The following is a 24198-nucleotide window of genomic DNA, read 5'->3' as shown; positions in this document are numbered from 1 at the left end:
TTGTCAACACCTCTTTGTCTGTGTTGAGATATGCATCTACAACTTTGGGAACAGTATACTCTCAGCTCCCCCTTGAATGCCTCTCCTGAGAAGTGTTGGCTGAGTGCCCTCTTCACCTGCATGACTTGTGCCACCATGAGCTGATCGTAGAAGTGACTGAGTGTATTTGGGCAATCAATGTGATTCTGATTCTTGGTAGGCAGCATGGAGGGACAAGAGCTGTTTTGTAAGGATAAGGGACTTCAGTGCAAAAAAGCAAAGATGAAGATGATAAGTGTTCAGTGTGTCAGTGAATTAACAAACTGTAGTCCCAAAGAGCTGAATTGATGCTATGTAGTCTCCCAAGGCATGTAGTTTGTGTGTTGAAAGTTTGAAGGTTCACTGTTGTGGGCCAGTCTGTGCTGTAGCAGGCCTTGCATTTCCATCTCCCTGAGCTCTTGCAGCTGATGAAGCTGTGCATTGACTGCATGCAGCCTCCTCAGATGGTAAGTCTTTCATTGCAATTTGATCACATACAGCACTTTGAAGTGATGGAAGAGGCATCCAAGCCTTGTCATTGAGCTATTGAGGAAGTGAAGACTTGTGTCAATATGGAGGCATAACTTGGTGAGTGTGTGCCATGTTGCCAGCTTGAAAAGAAAGGTCCATTATTGTGTTGTTATATGGAGGGGGAAGTAGACCCTCAAAGACAGGAATGGAGCACTGCAAGGATCATAGCATGTCAGTCACCATTCAAAGCAAAGCAAAAACAAACATACCTGCAGGAGGTTTGAAAATCATGTGCAGCAAGTTTTTTCATCACTGATAAGTTAACACTGAATTTGCAGATGGTATCTCAACTGAATGTAGGGATCTGTCAATATCTGTACATATGATTCAGATGGCACAAGTATAAGCACTGAACTAGTTATTACTGTTTATTCAACTCCTGTATTCTATCACCTCCAAGTGTGTACAGTATCCATATTAAATGTGTGAACACAGCCTTCCAGACACTGAGCTTGAACTCATGAAGAAGGTTGGGAACAAGAAGGGAATATGTAAATGTTGAGGCTGAATTGAGCTAGCCACTCTGAAAATGCACTCTGAACCATGGATTAGATGGCAATAGAAATGGAGAAAGATGGATGATACTCACATGCAGAGGGATCAACAGATGTAATGCCAGGTATGAGAGGGGGGTTGTAATAAACCAAGTAGTTGATCAGCAGATGTTATTCCAGGGAGTTAGTGTGTATAGGTAATGAAACCAGAGAAAAAAGGGGGTGAGGGGAAAGGGGAGCAGAAAACAGAAGGTGAGGTTAGTCTGAGTGTCATTGGGAATGCATGTATTCTGCACCTTTCTGAGATTCTCAAGCTCCTGGCAATGTTCTCTGTCCAATATTTCTCCATGAGTGTCATTCAGTAGATCTTGGTTCAATCCCCATAGTGACCAGGTGTTAAGTGTCAATAGGGCCTGATGCCATCTCTGTCTCTGCTGGTTCTGGTAGAGGAGTAGCACTTATCAGACACACAGACACTTCTCCAAACTGCTCCCAAGTTAGGTCTTTATCCTTTATAACAGATGACTTATCTCTGGTGGTTGATGCTGGCACCCAGATATAGTGGCCATTGTTGGCTTTGAGTAGGGTCAAGGCCTCATCATCTATCAAGGGGATGAAGGTTTCTGCTTCTGCTAAGCCAATATTGGTGAAGAAGTAAAGTTTGCAGTATTTTCCCTTTTTGAGTTTGCACACTGTGTACAGTGAGGGATTATTAATGGGACCCAAGGGGACTCCTACTTTGCATATCAGAGTGTGCTCAGTTCAGTTCTTTTTCCATTCTTCTGCTTGTACTGTCTCAGCTTCTTTGAGTCTGTGACATTGTTGCTTGGTGAGTTCTCCCCCAGCTTGTTCCACTTGATCTCAAGCTCTTTGGGCCTCTTGTTTCTTGCATGTTTGCCAGCTAAGTTTTTCCTTGTTGTTGTTTAGAACACATAGGGTTGCTAGAATATTTGTGGCTTGTTGGTCATCTACTGCATCATTAGCAAGTTGCAAACAAGCTTCCTGATACTCCTCTGTGGTAAAGTTAGGCTGTCAAAGTCTTGTGCTGCAAGCCTCTTCATGGCTGACACATTGTGGGCAAACTTCTGAATTGTTCTGCAACCAAAAGTAGGGATGTTCCGAAATCTGGTGAATGTATTTAGTAAAAAACATGCAAGTGGAGATTGGGATTGGTTGAATCATTATGAGACAAGTACTTACCTTCTATTGAATTCTTGTATACTGTCACCTCCTGCTGCAAAGAGAATATGTAGCAGGTATGTGAAAATTGCCTTCCCTACACCAAGCTTGAATTCATGGAACACCAGGAGGAAAAAGTTGTCCATGAACTGTAGCAGGTGTTCAGAGAATGCATTCTTAAATAGATTCCATTCAGCAGTCTTCTATATGTAGTTTGCATGGAGCACTGACCATTGTCAGGACATAGGAGTACTTGTCCAGTTGATATCCCACTTGCTTTCCATTGACAGCTGCACTTTTCTGGAATATGAGCTTGCATGCCCAACTGATGCACCCCTGCTATTCAATACTGTCCATCCAAACATGCCTGACACTGTGTCACATACCATGTGCCATGCCCATCTTTGAAAATGACTTTTTTGCTACAAGACATTGTGGACAGGCACATATACTGAGAAATTTGATTCTGGCCACCAAGACCCTTAGGACAGCATCAGCATGGCACCCCAGAAGCCAACAGGAAACTGACTTTTCTGGGTAATTGGCTGAATAGGAGAACAAGCAGGATATTACCATACCTTCAGAATGTAAGTGACATGGTGACATGTCATGGCTGCCAGCTTCCCTCTTAGGTACTTCAACTGGTTCCAAAGATACATATAAAATGGCCACATTGATGCATCACCAAAGTTGGTAAGGTGTGTTGAGTCTGACCAAAGCATCAGGCACATGGCAACACATTCTAGGTCTCCATCCAGTTCACAAGGCAGTTTATTGATGTCTTCATGTGCATGAAGCATTTCCAGTGAGGAGTAGGCTTCTGAAAGTATGTCAAGTGCATGATCATCACTAACCTGCCAGTGCTGTCTGAATGGCATGGTGTGGAATGTCTTGAACTGTTTGCTTTGAAAGGCACTTGTGATGATGTCAATGAGGTCCAGATGCCAAACTCCATCAATAATCATTCTGGGGGCAGCCAACTCAGATGGCCACTTTGACTTTTCATTTGGTAGGCAAACCATGACAGCAGATCTACATCATCCATTTTCTTCCTTAAAGGGGTTGTTTGTGCCAAGGAACTTGTCAAGTAGTTTGGCCCCATGCAAGTGGTGGAAACTGGTGAGCTCCCTTGGATTGCAGAGGGGGTGAGCCAGGAACTGGGCCAGCTGGTTGAGTTCTGCAGCAGACTTTTGGTCTTCTGGTTTGTGCCTGAATACTGCCAAGCCATCAAAATACTGCATGTGAGGTTGGTGAAAGGAGCATATGTATGTGGCTGCATGTGCACAGCCACCTTCAACACCTGGAACTCCCATAGATGCTGGGTCAGTGGTGCAAGTAGGTGGAAATGAGCTGTCCAGGCCCAGAGCATTGCAAACACTCCCAAGTGACTCATCAGGTATATGAGTTGGCAGGTTGGCATAGACACAGTGCAAGTCAAAGTGTGGAAAGGTGGTGGAAACCAACCAAAACCAACACCAAAGACAAATAAGTGCAAGTGGTGGTTTACCTCTGCAGAACCTGGAGGGCAGAAAAATTTAAAGTGAGGAAATTTTGATGGTAGGTGTTCCTAGCACAAGTTGTTGACAAGTTACACAGCAGTGGGTGAATGAACATTGGCTGAGAGGGGGATGCTGGCTAGAGTAAAGAACTTCAATGGAATGTGCTCCTGGTGCAAGTTGCTGACAAGTTACACAGGAGTGAAAGGATGACTAAATGAAACTTGCTGACTAAACATGGGGAGGACTGCAGATGATGAATGATGGTAGATAGACCCTTCTGAATGAGCCTCAACTACCAAGGATATGAATGATGACAGATAGACTCTTCCAAATGAGCCTCAACTGTCAACAACAAGTTATGTCTGAGATGCACTGAACTGACTGACTTGATTCATGAGTGACTTGATTGCTTCTGATTCTGTTGTAGCTAAGTGTCAAAGTTGCACAACACCCCTGACTTCCTCTTAGGGCAGAGTAGGAGCAGGTTTGGCTGTGGAGTACAGCAGTCAAAGTCCAAAGCATATCTGACCACTGGGTGGTGAGATATGTGATGAACAAGGAGTGGAGGAGTATGGAGGGAAGCTTTAGAAATAGGGGTCAGAGTTGGGAGTCAGAGGTCAAATGGGAGAGCATTTGGTTCAGCTAGTGTACTGCCCCCTTGCATGAGCTCAGTGCTTGTATTTCAGAGGTAGAGCAGACTCAGAGGAGTGGAGACAAAACTCCAGAAGGAACTCAGAGGGAGTCAGAAGTGGGGACTTTATTGTCAATATTCATACTGATTACATCAGGGTACTACATGGCCTTATATACAATGTAGGTCAAGGGTGGGGCAGTGTAGAATGCAAACCAATAAACATATAAGAGGTTAGCAGTACCTCCAACCACAAGGGACAGATGATAGGGATGACAGGGACCTGAACTGAGACAATGGAACTACTACAATGAGGGGGAAAAGGGTAAATACCAATGGAGTGGAAGAATGGAGAAAAACCAACTCAAGGGTGGAGCCCTATCTAGAATGCAGGGTTGCAAGTCCAACATTCTGCTGAGCTGACCAAGGCCTCAGAGGAGGCACAGGTGAGTGAAGGCAGCTGGAATGTGGACAGGGGACCTCAGAGAGGTGCAGAGATGTGTTGGGAGGGTCAAAGGAGTGTGGGAATGTGTTGGAAGAGGGCAGAGAAGTGCAGGAACATGTCAGAAGAGGGCAGAGAAGTGTGGGAACATGTTGGAAGAGGACAGAGTAGGTGTCAGGGGCTTATGCCAATGTCATGGTCATGGCACTAAGTACAGGGGGTTTATATACTGTAGGGGAACACAGCCTATGACAAAGAAGGCACAGACACTTGGTGAGTAATGAGTAAGGACTGTAAGCAATGAATAATCACAATGAATAAGCAAGCAAAGAGGATTGGTAAGTACTGGCAACAAACAAGTCAAGGACAGTCAAAATATCACAGTATGAGTCAAAGAATGCCAGAAACTGAGTAAGCACACTGATATCACGTTAGGGGGTGGTGATGCATGTCAGATATCAGCAGAGACATCACTAGATCAAAAGATGGGATGACAGATGGACAGCATTTCCAGACAGGGAGTACTAATTCCAGAATTGAAGGGCATGAGTCAGGCATCAAAGGGCTTGGGTGTTGTGGGTCTTTGTGGTAATGGGTGCATAGGTGATCATGTCTCCAACCCATTCATCCTCTCAGAAAAGTTAGCAAGACAGTTCATGAACAGGGCTCTGATGGAGGAGAAGGAGAAGGGAGGACATCTTCTGCTGGATCTTGCAGTAAGAAGGCAAGATGCATGTCATACTTGTCATGGATGCAATCAGGGAGGGCAGAGAACAGTAGATTATACTGCAGCTGTTGCAATGTGGGGAGAATGATGGACAAGATTGGAATAAAGACATTGCATGGAGCAGGGAGGAAGGATCCATATGCTTCATTAAGTGGGGACACTGAAACAACCACATAAGACCTCTCTAACCATGTGACAGACCTGAGGCAACCAAGGAACATCATTCTGGAAGTCATACTGACAAGGAGAACATGCTGACAAAGCTGCATGGGATGAGACAGGGATGACAATGGTGGAATGAACCAGGGGGCTTCAGGACAGAAGCTTGTGGGAACACCTGGCAGATATATGTAGCCACTGTCTCTGGCAAAAGAGACAAGCAAGATGATTAATGAAGAGGTGGCCATTTCTGATGGACTTAGCAAAATGATGGATGGAGTGCTGTTTGCATGGCTGGGCACTTCAAGCAAGTGTGAGAATGGAGTCAATATCTTTGGAAATGGTGGAGATGTGATGAAAACCAGAATGCCATACATGGGTGCTAAAAACTTTTGATGGGTGCTTAACTTGCTTCCTCTTTTCTCTCTAGTACTGATGACTCATTCTTGTGCAAAGGATGACTCCTAATGTCCAGCAGTCCTTCTATACATGAGGGCTATAGTCTTCATCTCCATTCATGGCATAGCACACAACTTGTCAACAAGTTGGGCAGAGTCAGCTGTAACCATATCCACAACACTTTTGGTGTGTGACAACAGTATAGTCCATATGTGTCTGGGTCAGTTGTGAACAGCATGAGTGTCAAGGTTGCACAACACCCCTGACTTCCTCTTAGGGCAGAGTAGGAGCAGGTTGGGCTGTGGAGTACAGTGGTCAAAGTCCAAAGTGAATCTGACCACTGGGTGGCAAGATATGCAACAAACAGTGAGCAGAGGGGTACAGAGGAAAGTTTTGGAGGCAGAGGTCAGATGAGAGGGTGTTGGGTTCAGCTAGTGTGCTGCCCCCTTGCATGAGCTCAGCCCTCATATTTCAGAGGTAGAGCAGACTCAGAGGGAGTGGAGATGAAACTCTGGGGGGAACTCAGAGGAGTCAGAAGTGGGGACTTTATTCAATATTTGTACTGATTACATCAGAGTACTACATGGCCTTATATATGATGTAGGTCAAGGGCAGTGCAGTGTAGAATGCAAACCAATAAGTGTATAACAGGTTAGAAGTCCCTCCAACACAAGGGATAGAGGATAGGGATGATGGGGACCTTAACTGAGAAAAGGAAACTACTACAACCAGGGAAAGAGGGTAAATACTGAAGGAGTGGAAGAATGGAGAAAAACTGACATGAGGGCAGAACCCTATCTGGAATGCAGGGCCACAAGTCTGACAGCCCACTGAGCCAACCAAGGCCTTGGAGGAGGCACAGATGAAGGTCTGGCCTCCACATGACCAGCCTGAGGGTGGAGTTGAGTGGAGTTGGTTGGAACATGGACAGGGGACCTTGGAGAAGTGTGGAGATCTGTTGGGAGGGTCATAGGAGTGTGGGAATGTGTCGGAAGGGGGCAGAGAAGTGTGGGAACATGTTGGAAGAGGGTGGAGTAGGTGTTAGGGGCTTATTCTGATGTCATGGTCATGACAGTATCCCCCCCTTAGGGCCTGAACCCCTGAAGCCCATAGCAAAGCTATGACAGAGGTGAGTAAGGTCCAGGTTTGTGAGAATAGTGAGCATGGAAAGCAGCCAACAACTTGGAAGCATGTTCTAACTCCATTGCCAGCACCCAAGAGGTTTCATCATCAGTGTTCTCATAGCCCCCCCAATGGCCTAGATACAGTAGCTGACAGTGGTGGTGGTGGTGGTCCACCTTTGAGTTGAGGATCTCTGAAATCTCATACTCAAGGTCACCATCCTCAACAGGTGGAGGTGGAGGTTGGTGCCAATCAGGGAAGGGGTTTGGAGTGGCAGGTTCTAACTGCAACAAGTGAAAGACAGGGTGGATGGCCCACATTGCATCAGGTAAGTGGAGGGTGATGGAGTGCATACCAGGCCTAGCTATGATAGCATAGGGGCCCAAGTTCTTCTCTGCAAGTTTGGCCAAAGGGCAGGTGGAGCAGAAGTACTTGGCCTTGACATAAGCCTGGTCACTGACTTTTAACTCTGGTGGTGGAATGCATCTAGCATCAGCCAGACCTTGATAGTGGAGTTGAGCAGCAGCCATCTCAGTGTGGAGGAAGTCATGCAGGGCAGAAAGCTCCACAACATAGTTATGGGCCTTTGGAGAGGTGAGATTGCAGTCAGAGTAAACCAACAAGTTTGGGTGGTATCCCTTATTAGCCAAAAAGTGAGAGACTCCAGTAGTAGCACTCAGTGCATTATTAGAAGCAAACTCCACTAGTGGGAGTAACTCTGACCAATTGTCTTGCTGATAGTTACAGTAGGTGTGGAAGTATTGCTCGAGGGTCTGATTCATGCACTTGGTTTGGCCATTGCCTTCCAGGTGGTAGCCTGATGTAAAATGAAGGCACATATCTAGGGCCTTTCTGAGGGAGCAGAAGAAGTGTGACACAAATTCTGGACCCCTGTTGGAGGTGACATGAGTGGGTACTCCATGCTTGGAAAAGATGTGGGTAAGGAAGAGGTGGGAATGAACATGGTCTGTTTAGAAAGGCAGTCTACAACAACCAAGATGGCAGAGTAGCCTGCAGAGTTGGGGAGATGTTCAATGAAATCCATGGAGATGGAGTTCCATGGCTTCTCAGGGATGGGAAGATGCTTCAGTAGGCTGAAGGGGCAGTGATGTGGGACCTTGCTGTGACCACAAGTGGTGCAGGACCTGACATTGTTGTTTACATCAGTGTGGAGGTTAGGCCATACATACTCATAGCAAACAAGTTCTACAGTGTGGGTCTGCCCAAAGTGACCTGCAAGCAGATGGTCATGCTTAAACTGAAGCACTCAGAGGCAGAGGCCATCAATGTCAGGGACAAAGATGTGGCCATTGAGGTGGAGGAGGCCCTCATGGTCTAATGACCAGCAGAGGTCTGTCAGAGTTGGGAGATGGGAAGTGGAGATGGGGTCAGAGGGCAGTGCAGAGATGATGTCAGCATGGAGCTGCTCAACATCAAAGATCATGGTGGCTTGGAGAACAGGGGCCAAGAGGTGGGTAGTATGGAGGGACAAAGCAAACTGTTCCTGGGTAAACACAGGGTGGAGGTTATGAGGGTTTACCTGCATGTAGTCCTTATCCCCCTCTTTTGGGTAAACATCCCAGTGGTGGGTAAGTTTGTCAGGCTTGGCTCCAAGGCAGCCAGGGCAGAAATGGATGGCTAGATTGAACTGGGAGAGATACTCCAACCAATGAGCCTGATGGCAGCTTAGGACCTTAGAGGTGGAGAAATACTCCAAGTTTTTATGGTCAGTCACTATGTCAGCAGGAGTGGTGGAGCCTTCCAAGTAATGTTGCCAGTGGTGGAAGGCCTTGAAGATTGCCAACAACTCCTTATAATGAGTATCATAGTTGAGCTCCAGAGCAGTGAGTGTGTGGGAGTAAAAAGCAACAGGGCAGAGTTCACCATCAGAGCAGGTAATTGAGAGGATACCTGCAATGGCATAGTCTGATGCTTCAGTCTCAACCATGACAGGGGCATCAGGCACCCAGTGAGTAAGGATTGGAGTGGAGGTGAAGGCAGTCTTAAGGTGGAGGAAAGCAGAGTGGCACTCTTTGGAGAAGCTCCAAGGAGTGCCCTTCTGAGTGAGGCAGGTGAGCAGAACAACTATGTCAGAGTAGTTACTAATGAACTGACAATAGAAGTTCATGAACCCAAGAAAGGACTGGATGTCTTTAACCTTGTGCAGTTCAGGCCAATCATGAATGGACTGGACCTTATCAGTGGATATGGTCAGACCAGATGGGGAAAGGACATAGCTGAGGTACTTGACAGAGTCTTGGTGGAACTTGCACTTTTCCAGCTTAGCAAAGAGGCTATGCTGGCAGAGGCAGTGGAGGACCTCTTTTACATGTTGGTGGTGCAACTCCTTGTTGTGGGAGTAGATGAGGATGTCATCAAGGTAAACAACAACACAGACATCAAGCATGTTGGCAAAGATGCTGTTAACAAACTGCTGGAAAGCTACTGGCACATTAGTAAGACTGAAGGGCATAACCAACCATTCATAGGAACCATAGTGAGTGCAAAAGGCAGTTTTCCATTCATCATCAGCACCAATTTGGACCAAGTGGTGGGCATGGCAGAGGTTGATTTTACTATAGATTTTAGTGTGGCTTGGAGAATCAAGCAAGTCAGAGATGAGAGGAAGTGGGTAGTAGTCTTTCTTGGTGATTTTGTTGAGTCCTTGGTAATCCACACAGAGGTAGAGTGAGCCATCCTTCTTCTTAATGAAGAGGACAGGAGCACCATGGGTGGAGGTTGACTGTTTAATGAAACTGTAGCTGAGGTGCTCATCTATGAAGGTGTGGAGCACCTCGAGCTCAGGCAGAGAGAGGGAGTAGACAGTGCCTAGAGGTGGAGAAGCCTCTTCTTTGAGATCTATATTTAAATTGAAGCTGTGGTGTGGAGGGAGTTCAGTAGCCTTTGCTTTACTAAAAACATCAGCAAACTCATGGTAGTTAGAGGGTACTGCAGAGAGATCAGGAGGTGCAGAGGGCATCAAAGAGGCTCAGAGTTTCATATCTTCAGGGTGGAGGTGCAAGTGGAACTGTGTGGAGCCAGGAAGGGCACAGGCACAGACAAAGGCTGCAGCTCCAATGAGGGAGATATGCAGAGCAGTGTATGGCAAGTCAGCCATCAGAGTAGGCAGTGGAGCTGATGTCAGAGGAGTGGATGGAGCAGAGGGTGTCAGTACTGAAGTGGAAGTCATGAAAGGAGGTGACAGAGGCACCAAGGGCATCAGCAATCTTTGTATTGAGGGTCAGAATGAGATACTGCTCAGTCAATTGACAGATTGTAGCAGGTGAGCCAGTTGTGTCCCAAGACCAATGAAGAGGCAGAATCTGTTACATATGGGTTCACCCTCAGGTGACAAGGCTTCAAGACTGGGTGACAGGGGCTAAGTCCAGCTGACCAAAGTCAAGGCCAGGAGACAGGGGCCAAGTCTGGTTGGACTGGAGTTAAGTCCAGAGGACCAGACTTAAGGCCAGGAGCATGGGAACAAGGCTGGTAGCATGGGAAACTGACCAGTCTTGGAGTGCACACAGGGGGAAGCTGGTCTGGGGTTGGATCTACCTCCCTTGGTCTCAGCTTATGTGCTGTACCCTTATGCAAGCTGGGGAGAGGTCCAGGACAGGGGCCAGGGATAGCTTAAGGATTGGCCTTAGCTATAGAGTAGAGTTGGGGTGTAGTACAGAGTTGAGGGTAACACTAAATTGATATTCTGACTGGAGTGCTACAAAGTAAGTACAGGGGTTAAATACATGAGGCTGGTCTGGGATAATGAACATGAAGCCAGGCTTGTGAATAAGCTATTAGCCAGATGATTAGCAAGAGCATGGACAGCCATTGGGGCTGTGCCAAGGCTAATAGTCAAAGTCTGGGTGACTGGCATAACTAGGGTCAGACACAGGATTTGTACAGTAAGCAGAGTCAGACAAAAGGAGACTAGACTAAATATAGTACAAACAAAGGAAAATAGACCAGAGTTATGTCTGGGTGACCTGGACATGGACCTGGGAGGACCAGGGTGGAGCAGCACAAGGCTGGGAGGCTGGAATGGACCGGAGATAGGGGCTAGGGGTCTGGACTGGACCAGGATTGAGTCCAAGAGTCATGGATATGACACAGAGGCAAAGCAGACAGAGAAATCTACTACTCGGGAAATGGCAGTATTACTAGTACCATCAAACAGTTGGAGAGGAATAGGTGGAGAGACATTTTTTGTTGGGATTTTATATTTTTTAACTAAGGTAGGGTCAACAAAGCAGTGTGAAGAGCCTGAGTTGACCAGAGTGGGGAAAGTATCTACAGAGAAATCAGAAGAGAAATGATCAGAAGAAGAGAATTAGGGTTGGAAAGAGCAGATGTGTTGAGGTGGACTTCTGCACAGATGGGATCAACACTTCCTCCAGGACATACAGGTTCCCTGGAGGAGCAGATTAATTTTTTGGCTCTGACCTCTCCACAGGCAGAGCAGTCAGAGTGGTGGCCTTAGTGGCATGGTCCTTGGCAGCACAGGAAGTTGACTTTGGGCAATCCTTGGTGGAGTGGCCAGGTTCACCACAGAAGAGGCACAGCCCACCAGTAAGGTGGTGGAGCTGCTCAGCTGCTGTGAGCTTGCCATCTTTTCCAAGGAGATGGTCGATGTCAGACTTTGGCACTTTGGCCTTTTTAGAGTCAGACTTAGGGGTGGAGGATGATGCAGAGGGTTTTGGCTTGGAGTCAGAGGTGCAGAGTGGAGTTCTTTCAGCAGGAGGAGGCTTGGCAGAGTGGGAGACTTCTGACTTGTGCTCCCAGTAGCATGCATCTACTGTCTGGCCCAACTCACAGAGTGCATGAAGAGTGGCAGGCTTGCCAACACAGGTCACTTCATCCTTTATGTGGTCAGGGAGACCCAAGTAGAAGCAGTGGTGGAGTGCACCTTTGCCATAGTCTTTTACTTGAGAAGCCCAGCAGTTGAACTCCACTAAGTACTTTGCAATATGCAAAGAGTCCTTTATGGTAAGGTTTTCCAGATGCTGGATGGCATTGGCAGCAGCATCATGAGGAGGGCTGAAGTTGGTAGTGAGCTCATGGAGGAACTCATGGTGGTCATCCATCCACAGCAGATGATTAAGGTAATCATCCAGATTGAGGAGGTCTGGTTCAAACCAGGCCAATGCCATGCCCTTAAGGTAGGACTGCACATATGTGACCTTGGCTCAGTTGGAGTGGAATGCCCAAGGGTGGTCCTGGGAATTGAGCTCACATTGGACCAAGAACTCATGGAGTTTTTTAGGGTCAGACCCATCAAAGGTATCCAGCTTGCAGACTTTGGTTCATGGAGTGGAGTCTCTGGAGCACTGGTTGGAGCAGTCTAGGGCATGGATTGCCCAGGTCAAAGCAAGGACTGGCTCATCAAGGGGATCTGCAAGGTTGTTGGGATCATCCTCATCATCAGGCCCATCACCAGGATGGTAGTCAGGATCATTGGGGTCATCATCAGGGTTGCCTCATCCATCTCTGCCAGGGTGAATGACAACAGGAGGTGGCAGAGAGCAGAGGGAAGAGGGCAGCCTGCTGATGGATGGAGGGTGCAGCACATGAGGCACTGTCTGGAGCAGGGTGTCATAACTGTGCCTTGACCCCAGCCAGACTTGGCCTTGCCAATCACTTACCCCCAGTTAGTCTAGCATGGTTAACACTGCTTTGCAGTGCATGTCACTTTGGTTGAACTCTGCCTGGTCTTGTCCCCAGTCCACCCTGTCCCAGTCTCCATCACCTTAGTCATACATTACTAATACTATTCTTACCAATCATCTTAGCAATCCTTGCAAGACCAGCATTACCAGTCTCTGTACTATAGTCTGTCTCTAGTATATAAACCCATAGATACTTGGCTTGTACTCCTCAGTCTGAAATCAACTAAGTTTACTCTGATAACCCTGCCTCAGCCTTGGACTCAGACTGAAACCCATGCAAGGGACTAGTGCTGCATCCTCAGTTGCTAAGTCCAAACAGTCCACCCTCTGTATCTTTGCCTTTCCCCCTGATCCTGACCCCTTGGCCTCATGCCCACTTCAGTCTCCAGTCTGGCCTCAAACCCAGACTTCACAAACTTGACACAGGGTCAGAGTTGGAGTGCCCCCTGGAGGAGAAGCTCTGGAAGGGCTCAACAACTGAAGGGAGATGTCAGGGGTCTGGCAAGGCTGTAGCAAGGGCCTTGGTAGCATCCCATTGTCAGTGACATGTCATGGGAGGCATAGCAGATGTGGTAGGGGAAGTGAGAGAGCTTGCACAAGTGAGAGTATGAATATACTGTCAAGGTCACACAACACCCCTGACTTCCTCTTAGGGCAGAGTAGGAGCAGGTTGGGCTGCAGAGTACAGTGGTCAAAGTCTGAAGTGAATCCAACCACTGGGTGGTAAGATATGCAACAAACAGTGAGTGGAGGGGTACAGAGGAAAGTTTCAGAGGCAGAGGTCAGAGTCAGAGGTTGGAGGTTGGATGAGAGGGCATTGGGTTCAGCTAGTGTGCTGCCCCCTGGCACAAGCTCAGCCCTCATATTTTAGAGGTAGAGCAGACTCAGAGGGAGTTGGAAGTGGGGACTTTATTCAATATTTGTACTGATTACATCAGAGTACTACATGGCCTTATATATGATGTAGGTCAAGGGCAGTGCAGTGTAGAATGCAAACCAATAAGTGTATAACAGGTAGCAGTCCCCCCAACACAAGGGATAGAGGATAGGGATGATGGGGACCTTAACAGAGACAAGGAAACTACTACAATGAGGGAAAGTGGGTAAATACCAAAGGAGTGGAAGAATGGAGAAAAACTGACATGAGGGCAGAACCCTATCTGGAATGCAGGGCTGCAAGTCTGACAGCCCACTGAGCTGACCAAAGCCTCAGAGGAGGCACAGATGAAGGTCTGGCCTCCACATGACCAGCCTGAGGGTGGAGTTGAGTGGAGTTGGTTGGAACATGGACAGGGGACCTTGGAGAGGTGTGGAGATGTGTCAGGAGGGTCAGAGGAGCATGGGAATGCATCAGAAGAGAGCAGAGAAGCACAGGAACATGTCAGAAGAGGGCAGAGTAGGTGTTAGGGGCTTATTCTGATGTCATGGTCATGACATTGAGCACCCAATGATGAAAGTGCTAGAAAGGCCTGCAATAAGATCCATAGAAAAGTGTAAGTACATCATTTAGCAGTATATATGCAGTATTCATACATATGATCACAGCAACCCTGAGAAATGCAACTGATACAAGTGCATATATGACTACCTGAAGGAGCATGTGCCATACTTCATAGATCTCATTAAGAAGAAGAGTGGCGAAACTGCACTTCTCATGTGGGAGGTAAGCCAATGGTGACACAAGTCTAGTGCATCATGTGGCTAACAAGTGACTTTCTTTCAGATGCAACAAGTGATCAGCCAGACATGATCTGATAACACCAGTCATCTTAAGCCTATGATTGCAGCTTATGCAGCTCCCCATCCAGACAAGAAACTTGTCAATGCACCTGTCAATGTGAAGAGTTCAAAAGACAGGCTTGGATTCGACCACGCAGAGCTCACTTGGCTCCTCTGTGAGGAGCCTGCAGGCTTTGCTAGTAGATGCAACTGTGTATGTACTATTGCACTTGACATTATCAATCAGCTGATTTACTGTTCCATAAGGTGAGGAAGCAGCATCAGAATGGTAGCATCCTTGTTAACACCCAAAGGTGGCTGGCATTTCTTTACTCAGGTGTCCTTCCCAAATACCCCACAGCCCCTGGCTTCAGAACATCACACAAATGGCTGCAGGGCATCACCAGGAAGCCCCCCATCTCCAGTCCATCACCCAAAAATACAGGTTCTTCATTCAGTCAACTGTCCTCCTTTTGCTCACAAAAATCTGCTCCCTCATCTCCAGTCCAGTCACCTGAAAATGCAGGTTCCTCATTTAGTCAGCTGTCCTTCATGCACTCACCACAGCCTTCTACTTCAGAACCAGAACCCTGTGCCCAAAGGCAATCATGAGCAAATCTGGATCCTTCACCTACTTTGCAGGTGAACAATATCACTGATTGGATGCCACAACTCAAATGCAAGCACAGCATGATGTTTTCCACTGGTGAACAGAGTAGTCCATTAACAGACTGTGATTCACAGCAGGGTAGGAAGGCCACCACAAGTAGGCCTTCTAAGATGACAAAGGAGGGACATGGCAAACACTCCAATAAGAGTAAGGATAAGAGTAAGGTGCCAACCAAGGAAACAATAACAAAGAGATCAAGCTTGTGGGCTTCCAAGAAAAAGTAACTTGTGCATGCCTCATCTCACTAAGTTCTGTCATTGGGTGGTTACTTATTTGAGGCAGCTGCCATCATGTGTTCTATATATCCACTTGTTGCTGTCTTGTTCTGCTCTCTCACTCATGCACTTCCTGGCTGTTTTGCTCTCCAAGTCCCACACCTGCTCTGTATAGTATTCTGTGGATTTCTCTAGATGGAACCATCAAACACCAACTAGTGATGCATACCTGCAAATAGCTACAGGTATTGCTATCATGTGTGGTGTGATTGTGTTGTAATGTGATGATCATGATATATGTGGTTGTTGTCTGCTATATCATGGAGAGTGAACAGTGACAATGAGCATGTCAATGAAACTGACATTGAAACTCTATTTAACATCAGCATCAACAGGCATTTCTCTGTAAAAGAGCATTTTTGTAGATTTTACTACATGACTGCTCTTTATCTACAGTGTCATTGGTGTCACCTTGAATATATTTGTATATATTTGAATCTCATTGTTCTGCAATTTTGGTGATGTACTACCCCTGCTGGCAGGTGACCATTGCCAAGTGCACCAGTTCAAAGTTCACAAATGAAAGGACAACATTAGGACAGCAGGCTATGTTGTTCAGGTACTGAGAAGAAGGGGAAGTATGAAATGCCACTAACCTTTACATCTGAGCATACCATGGTCAGTGTGAGCATTAGGGATCTCCAGCAATTGCCAATGCAGATCACACCAGCTTGCCTGTCCATATTGGTCATAAACATAAAACCCTGTATCATTCAAAAGGCCATGTCTGAAACTTTGATTTCATAGCCTTTTTTAACATGCTCATCATGATCACTTCTGAGGCCATCATGGTTGTGTTTGTATCATCTCATTCTTGGTACCCTCCTGCAGGGAAATACCTCCCTGTAGTGCCCACTCTCCTCCTATACACCAGCACAGCCATCCAATGCATCCTTGATTCAGGTGGATTCCTGCAGAACTGTCAGTAAGTGCACACCCACTGAGCCTGTGTTGACAGGTATGCTGACACCATCTTGTATCCAGTAAATAACATGGCCAAACCTCAAAATGCTTATTGGCAGCCAGCAACTGATTGTCATCTCTTCCCCCAACAGTATCAATGCAATCTTGCAGGGACAACACAGTGTTTTCAAAGGTGATTCCATGCAGATCAAGCTGATTAAGGAGATCTCTGGACTGCAGGAGAATGTCCTACCTTTGCAAGAGATCCTACAGCATCAGATAGCCCCATAGTTGGATGTACCTTGGCCAAAGTTTCAATATGTAAGTTTGCAATGATATATGTGCAGCAGCTGTTCCAGGAGATTAGCATGTTTGTCACACATTCCAAGAAGGAGGCAAAGGCAGTGTCATTAATGGAGGTTGTGAGCAGATGTCAGCTTGCAGCATTGTGCCATGCACCTCAGGCCCATCATTCACCAATGATGTTTACAATGACATAATCTGTTTGGACAAGAGGGTTTATGCAGGACTGCATAGAGTCCCTTCCTATTGGTGGCAGCAGATGTCAGAGCATTGGGGGATCTTGTCAAAGTCACACAACACCCCTGACTTCCTCTTATGGTGGAGTAGGAGTGGGTTGGGCTGTGGAATACAGGGTCAAAGTCTGAAGGAAACAAGGAGCAGAGGAGTTTGGAGGGAAGTTTTGGGGACAGAGGTCAGAGTCAGAGGTCAGAGGTCAGATGGGAGGGCATTGGGTTCAGCTAGTGTGCTGCCCCCTTGCACAAGCTCAGCCCTCATATTTCAGAGGCAGAGCAGACTCAGAGGAGTGGAGATGAAACTCCAGAGGGCACTCAGAGGGAGTTGGAAGTAGGGACTTTATTGTTGATATTTGTACTGATTACATCAGATTACTATGCAGCCTTATATAGAGTGTAGGTCAAGGGCAGGGCAGTGTAGAATGCAAGCCAATAAACATGTGACAGGTTGGCAGTACCTCTGACACAAGGGATAGAGGATGGGGACAACAGGGACCTCAACTGAGACAAGGGAACTACTACAATGAGGGGAAAAAGGGTAAATACCAATGGAGTGGAAGAATGGAGAAAAGCCAACACAAGGGTGGGACCCTAACTGGAATGCAGGGTGGCAAGTCCAACATCCTGCTGAGCTAACCAAGGTCTTGGAGGAGGCACAGATGAAGGTCTGGCCCCCACATGACTGGCTTGCAAGTGGAGGTGGCAGAGTTGGTTGGAATATGGACAGGGAACCTCAGAGAGGTGTGGAGATGTGGCAGGAGGGTTGGAGGAGCACAGGAATGGACTGGAAGATGGCAGAAGAGGACAGAGTAGATGTTAGGGACTTATGCCAATGTCATGGTCATGACAGATCTAATGGAGGGTATGGTCAAACATCTTCAGGGAAACCAAGCTCTGGCTGGAAGAAAAGGCCAGGCTGTTGCTTGTCTTCCTCTGGAGATCATACATGAGTCCAACCAACATGACCTTTTGGGTACTGACAGAAATTCTCATGAGAGAAGCTCACCAGCAACTGCATGCAGAGATTGACGGCATGCTGCACACTGTCACACACCAAAGGTGTTTGGTGACATGGACATGGATACTGCTGATGAATGGAGATGAAGACTATAGCCCTCATGCATAGAATGACAGCCAGGAACATTGGCAGTCATCCTTCACACAAGAATGAGTTGTCAATGCCAAAGAGAAAAGAAGGAAGTGAGTTAAGCACCCATGTACAGCATTCCAGTTTTTGACATATCTCCACCATTTCTGCAGATACTGACACCATTCTTACACTCACTTATAGTGCTCAGCCATGCGATCCTACCTTCCAAGTTTGGGAAGGATCTACACACTCCACACATTTCTACAGCACTCACTCCAAAAGCTGCTCATTCTGCTAATTTTTCTGATATGGCCACCTCCACATCAATCATTTCACTTTTCCCCTTTGCTAGGGACCATGGCTACATATATCTACCAGGAATTCCTACTAGCTTCCATCCAGAAGTGTCCTGGTACATCCCATCCTCATCTGCACCCTCTCAGCCCATCCAGCTTGGACAGCAAGTTCTTTTTGTCAGTGTGACCTCCAGGAGGACATTCTTTGGTTGCCTCAGGTCTGTCATTTGGTTAGAAAGATCTTATGTGGTTGTGTCAGTCTTTCCAGTCCAAGCAGCATATGGATCCTTCCTCCCTGCTCCCTGCAACATCTTCATACCAATCTCATCCATCATTCTTTCAAAATTGAGACAGCTACAGCATAATCTGCTGTTCTCTACTCTCCCTGATTGTGTCCATCATGAGTATGATGCACATCTTTCTTCCTTGTTGCAAGATACAGCAAAAGACACTCCCCCTTCATCCTCTCTTCCAACAGAGCCTCATTCATGAAGTGTTTATTTTCTTCACTGAGAGGACAGTTAGGGGGAAAGTTGCAATCCCCTATGCTCCTGTCACCCCACAGACACCCAAATATTGACCCCTTCTGACACCTGACACCCACCATCCCCTATTGGATGTCCTATATTGGCATCAGATCAGCACTGCCTCTCTGTCATCCCACCTTGGCCTAGAAGCAATCTCTTTGAGATGTGACATGCACAGTTCCCCCTAATACAATTCCAATGTGCTTGCTCAGTTTTTGACAATGCTTGACCCATACTTTGAAATTCTGACTGTCCTTGACTCACCTATTGCCAATACTTGCCAATCTTTTGACTGTGCTTACTGTTTCTTCACTTTTTGGCTTACTTATCCTTACCAATGCTCACCAATGCTTTCCAAGTTGATTGCCCACTGCTTCCATTCCTTACTTATCACTTACCAATCACTTACCAACTGCTTGTGCCTTGTTTTCCATAGGCAATGCCCCTGTACTGTGAATCACTGTTAGGAAGAAGACATCAGAGAGCCCCTCTTGCTTGCAATTCATCATCCCTCAGTAATTCATTCATCACCTTCAATAGTTGAGACTTTATTAATGGTCTAACCATCATCTACTTTACTTATCATCACCTATTATCAATATACTTCACTCCAAGTCCTTCCTGAGCTCAGTACAGCTCAGAACATTGAATTAAGTCATCATCCATCCTTCTGTAGGCTGACAGCAGTCTACCCCATTTCATTCTCTCACATTCCTGCTCCCTCTTTGTCAGGAGTACCCCAAACCCTCAGCACTCATCTTTGAGTCTTTTAACTTGCCAAAATCTGCCTGAATAAGACATTCTGCCATCCAGGTACTGCATAGGCACACCACCACCCACTATTTTTGTCTTTTGTGTTGGTTTTGGTTGTTTTTCACCACTGAACCTCACTTTGACTCACAATGGTCTGTACTTTCATGAAGACAATGTGTGAGTACTATGACACACATCAACTACCACAAGAGACAGCTGTCTGTGGCTGCCATACCATAGCAATGGCAGTAAAGACTGGTATATCCAGCTCAGCTGGGTCATCTTAACCCAAATGCAAATCCCTCAATCTGCAAACATATGAGTTCCATGCCCTAGGCAACTATCTGAACATGATCTGACAGCATGGTACAACAGATAACTATACAATACAACCAGTGGGACTGTTTTTGCACAATTGTAAAACACTTACAGATGAATTTCATAGGGTGAATTTGAACACAGGCAGTCGAAGCAGCAGTACCCATGAACTTCAAAGAACCATGCTACAACAATGGCATCCATGTGCACACACACAAGGCTCAAGAATGAGTTATTGACCAAATAAATTGGCATTAGTGAGCTGCACTGGATCCCACTCAGGCTCCACACTTGCAAACTATGCAGCAGGCATTCAAGCATTGCACATTGTGCACAGGTGTAGATGGGACATCTATGAGCAGGAATACAAGGCCATCCTAGAAGGCACCACAAGACTAGCCCCCACTTCATCCAAATGCCCCCACAGAGCCCCATTTACTACAGATACCCTCAAACTTCTACACAGAATGGTAGACAGAAACAACCCACATGATGCAGCAATTTATTCCTGTCTGGTGGTAACCTTCTACTGCATTGCCAGACTGGGAAAATTCACCATCTCATCCATCTGAGGTTTTTATCTGACAAAACACATATCCAGGGCAGATTATCATCTTGTCCACAACCAAGACAGTCTGCCTGTCAGGGTTTTTCACCTTCCAGCAACAAAATGCTTGATCAAAGGTGAAACAGTGTCACACACCAAAGGTGTTTGGTAAGGTGGACATGGATACTGCTGATGAATGGAGATGAAGACTATAGCCCTCATGCATAGAACAACTCCCAGGAATGTTGGCAGTCATCCTTCACACAAGAACAAGTCATCAGTGCCAAGGAGAAAAGAAGGAAGCAAGTTAAGTGCCAATAAAAATTCTTAAGCACCCATGTACAGCATTCCAGTTTTTCATGTATCTCCACCAACTCTGCAGATACCAACACTGTTCCCACACTTGCTTATAGTGCTCAGCTGCACAATCCTACCTTCCAAAATTGGAAAAGATCTGCACACTCCACACATTTCTACAGCACTCACTCCAAAAGACACTCATTGCACTAATTCTTCTGATATGGCCACCTCCACATCAATCATTTCATTTGTCCCCTTTGCTAGGGACCATGGCTACATATATATACCAGGAGTTCCTACCAGCTTCTGTCCTGAAGCATCCTGGTACATCCCATCCTCATCTGCCCACTCTCAGCCCATCCAGCTTGGACATCACATTCTTTTTGGCAGTATGACCTCTGGAAGGATGTTCTTTGGTTGCCTCAGGTCTGTCATTTGGTTAGAAAGGTCTTATGTGGTAGTTTCAGTCTCTCCAGTCCAAGAAGCACATGGATCCTTCCTCCCTGCTCCCTGCAATGTCTTCATACCAATCTCATCCATCATTCTTCCAAGATTGTGACAGCTACAATATAATCTACTGTTGTCCACTCTCCCTGATCACATCCATGATGAGTATGATGCACATCTTGCCTCCTTGGTGCAAGATACAGTGGAAGGCACTCCCCCTTCAGAGAGGACAGTTGGGGGGGGGGGGGGAAAGTTGCAATCCCCTATGCTCCTGTCACCCCAGACCCCCAAAGCTTGACCCCTGTTAATATCTGACTCACCCTGTCCCCTTTTGGATGTACTATATCAGCATCAGATCAGCACTGCTTCTCTGTCATCCCCCCTTGGCCTAGAAGCAATCTCTTTGAGATGTGACATGCACAGCCTCCCCCTAATGTGATTCAGTGTGCTTACCCAGTTTTTGACAATGCTTGACTCATACTTTGACATTCAGACTGTCCTTGACTCACCTATTGCCAATACTTACCAATCTTTTGACTTTTCTTACTGATTCTTCACCTTTTCACTTACTTATCCTGACCAATGCTCACCAATGCTTTCTAAGATGATCTTACATTCCTCACTTATCAGTTACCAATCACTTACCAAGTGTTTGCACCTTGTTTTCTACAGGAAATGCTCCTGTACTGTATATAAATCACTGTACTTAGATAGCTGGAAAAAAGGATGTCAGAGAGCCCCTCTTGCTCACATTTCATCATCACTCAGTAAATAATCCATCGGCTTTGATAGTTGAGACTTTATTAAGGGTCTAACTATCATCTACTTCACTTATCATCATCCATCATCAATCAGCTTCACTCCAAGTCCTCCCTGAACTCAGTGCAGCTCAGAGCATCAAATTAAGTTTTCATTCATCCTTCTGTAGGCTGACAGCAGTCTACCCAATCACAAACCTCTCCCATTCTTGCTCCCTCTTTGTCAGGAGCACTGCCAACCCTCAGCACTCATCTTTGAGTGTTGCAGCTCACAAAAACCCTCCCAAATAAAGGGTTCCACCATCTTGGTACTGCATAGGCACAACACCACTCACCTTTATTGTCTCTTGTGTTGGTTTTCACCACTGAACCACACTTTGACTCACAACAGTACAGTGGACCCCACAGGACAATCCCATCACAGATCCCTTCCACACTCTACAAAATCATTTCTGTCTTAACCCAGCTACCAATGATGCACACCTCTTCACTTGGTCACAACCCATCAAGGGCATCAGATTGCTCTCAAAATCTGAAGTGATGGGAAAGATAACAAAGGCAGCCAAATCCCACACAGGTTTTCCAAACCTCAAAGGCCACAGCCTTTGCATTGGCAGCACACTCTTCTATCTTCTGAATGAAGTCCCTTGAGACATTGTAACAACCATGGGTGGCTGGTTGGGATAATCCTTTACCATATGCCTCAGACACCAAGCACTGGCACTCACTCCTTTCCTACAATCCAAACCAGAAGTCCTCAACTCTCTCAAATGATACAGTGGCTCAAAAAACTGTCTGCATGTCTGTATGTTTTACATTAGTTATGACTAAACACAATAACCCCCAAACCTAGCCCTAAACCATGGGTGTATGAAATAAGATACTTGCTCTTGGCTTTCTATTGGTCCATGAATCAAGTCATTTGGATAGGAATTGATAGAATAGCAGCCATTTGAAAATCACATGTCATGTGGCCAGTTTTTTGACTTAAAGTTTTGATTATATATATTGACCCTGGCATGCTGTTATATTTTTACATACATCAACCAAGGGTTCTATTATGTTACCTTTATGTAATGAGTATGATCCAACATATATAAACCCCACCACCCTCTGCTCATTTTCTCATCATCACCATGAAGTCCATTTCCACCTCTCAAAGACAAAACATCATCTCTCTTGCCTCTCTTGGCCTGTCCACTAGGAAGATTGCCTCACAGACTGGTCTAGGGAAGTCTACAGTATCCCAGGCTCTTCAGGAAATCCAACACTTCAGTCAACCTCCCTCAGAGACCTATTAGGTCTGGAGATTTTGATATAAGTATTAACCTAAAAGGTGTCATTTTGTTGGGAATTCTCCACCACCATTCCTGGAGATTCTCCAGGGCAGCAATTTAATATGGGTGGAGAAAACATTTTCTCTGTAATATATATATATTATACATCAAATGAAAGGGTAGCTGGGGTCCACATTGGGTTTTCTTCAGGCTCAATAGACCCACTTTCCAGGTCAACCTGGGCTTTCCCCAGGCTAAATAGACCCCTTTCCATGGTGAACCTGGGTTTTCCCCAGGCTAAATAAACCCACCTTCCCAGGCCATGTCCTGGTGGTGATTCTACATGCATCAGGAAAACAGTGATTGTTCTAACTGTTCTAATCACAACTTATCTCAGAAAGGTAGAGGTATGTACATGCATACCACATGGAAGAGGCCATACAACTCAAGCTTAGCCTGGGAGTAGTGGCTTTCCACTTCATTGAGGGTAATGAATCCAAAGCAACTAGGCTATTGTTTGCCATCTTTGCTAAGCTGGTAGAGGATGTGGCCAACTGCAATGACCAAGGTGTCAACTGCTAAAATGACCTTGTGACCACACTCATTGTCAATCCACTGGAGTGCAGGGGACTTTAAAATTTCATCCTTGAGGCATTGCATGGCAGCATGTTGTGGTTTGTCCCATGTGAATGGCACATCTTTCCATGTGAGTGTGACTAGCAGCTATGCAATCTTGGCAAAGTCAGACACTGTGGAAACTGTGAACCTGGGTCAGGTTGCAGCACTCAGGCCAGTTGCAGATCTTTTGCACTTTACTTTCCTCTTGAATGTGACCTTCAAAGGTGCACTTGTGGCCAACAATCACAGTGGAGGGAGCAGCTAGGATGAACTTCTTTTCCAAGATGGTGGCTCTGACAT

General features: G+C 46.2%; 4 protein-coding genes across 4 annotated transcripts; 3 read left to right on the top strand and 1 right to left on the bottom strand.

Annotated features, from left to right (window-relative positions):
• Positions 1-1904: 1904 nt before the first annotated feature.
• F5J12DRAFT_726417 (uncharacterized protein) lies at positions 1905-2069 on the bottom strand (the record flags this gene model as incomplete). Its single annotated transcript, XM_051741723.1, has 1 exon — positions 1905-2069. A coding segment is annotated over one exon (165 nt), but the record flags the coding sequence as incomplete, so codon positions are not given.
• Positions 2070-14107: 12038 nt separating this feature from the next.
• On the top strand, positions 14108-15477 carry F5J12DRAFT_785818 (uncharacterized protein; the record flags this gene model as incomplete). Its single annotated transcript, XM_051743306.1, has 4 exons — positions 14108-14260; positions 14438-14527; positions 14639-14797; positions 15226-15477. 4 exons carry the CDS (start codon positions 14108-14110, stop codon positions 15475-15477), a joined length of 654 nt encoding a protein of 217 aa, XP_051596082.1.
• An 809-nt stretch (positions 15478-16286) lies between these two features.
• On the top strand, positions 16287-16722 carry F5J12DRAFT_785817 (uncharacterized protein; the record flags this gene model as incomplete). The annotated part of the gene is made up of 2 exons (XM_051743305.1): positions 16287-16453; positions 16551-16722. 2 exons carry the CDS (start codon positions 16287-16289, stop codon positions 16720-16722), a joined length of 339 nt encoding a protein of 112 aa, XP_051596081.1.
• Positions 16723-20205: 3483 nt separating this feature from the next.
• Positions 20206-20523, top strand: F5J12DRAFT_726403 (uncharacterized protein; the record flags this gene model as incomplete). Its single annotated transcript, XM_051741721.1, has 1 exon — positions 20206-20523. A coding segment is annotated over one exon (318 nt), but the record flags the coding sequence as incomplete, so codon positions are not given.
• Positions 20524-24198: the final 3675 nt, after the last annotated feature.

Source organism: Pisolithus orientalis (genome assembly GCF_024613125.1).
Source record: "Pisolithus orientalis strain OTSU chromosome Unknown F5J12scaffold_43, whole genome shotgun sequence".
NCBI classification, from domain to species: Eukaryota; Fungi; Basidiomycota; class Agaricomycetes; order Boletales; family Pisolithaceae; genus Pisolithus; species Pisolithus orientalis.
This window is presented reverse-complemented; position numbering and strand designations above follow the sequence as displayed.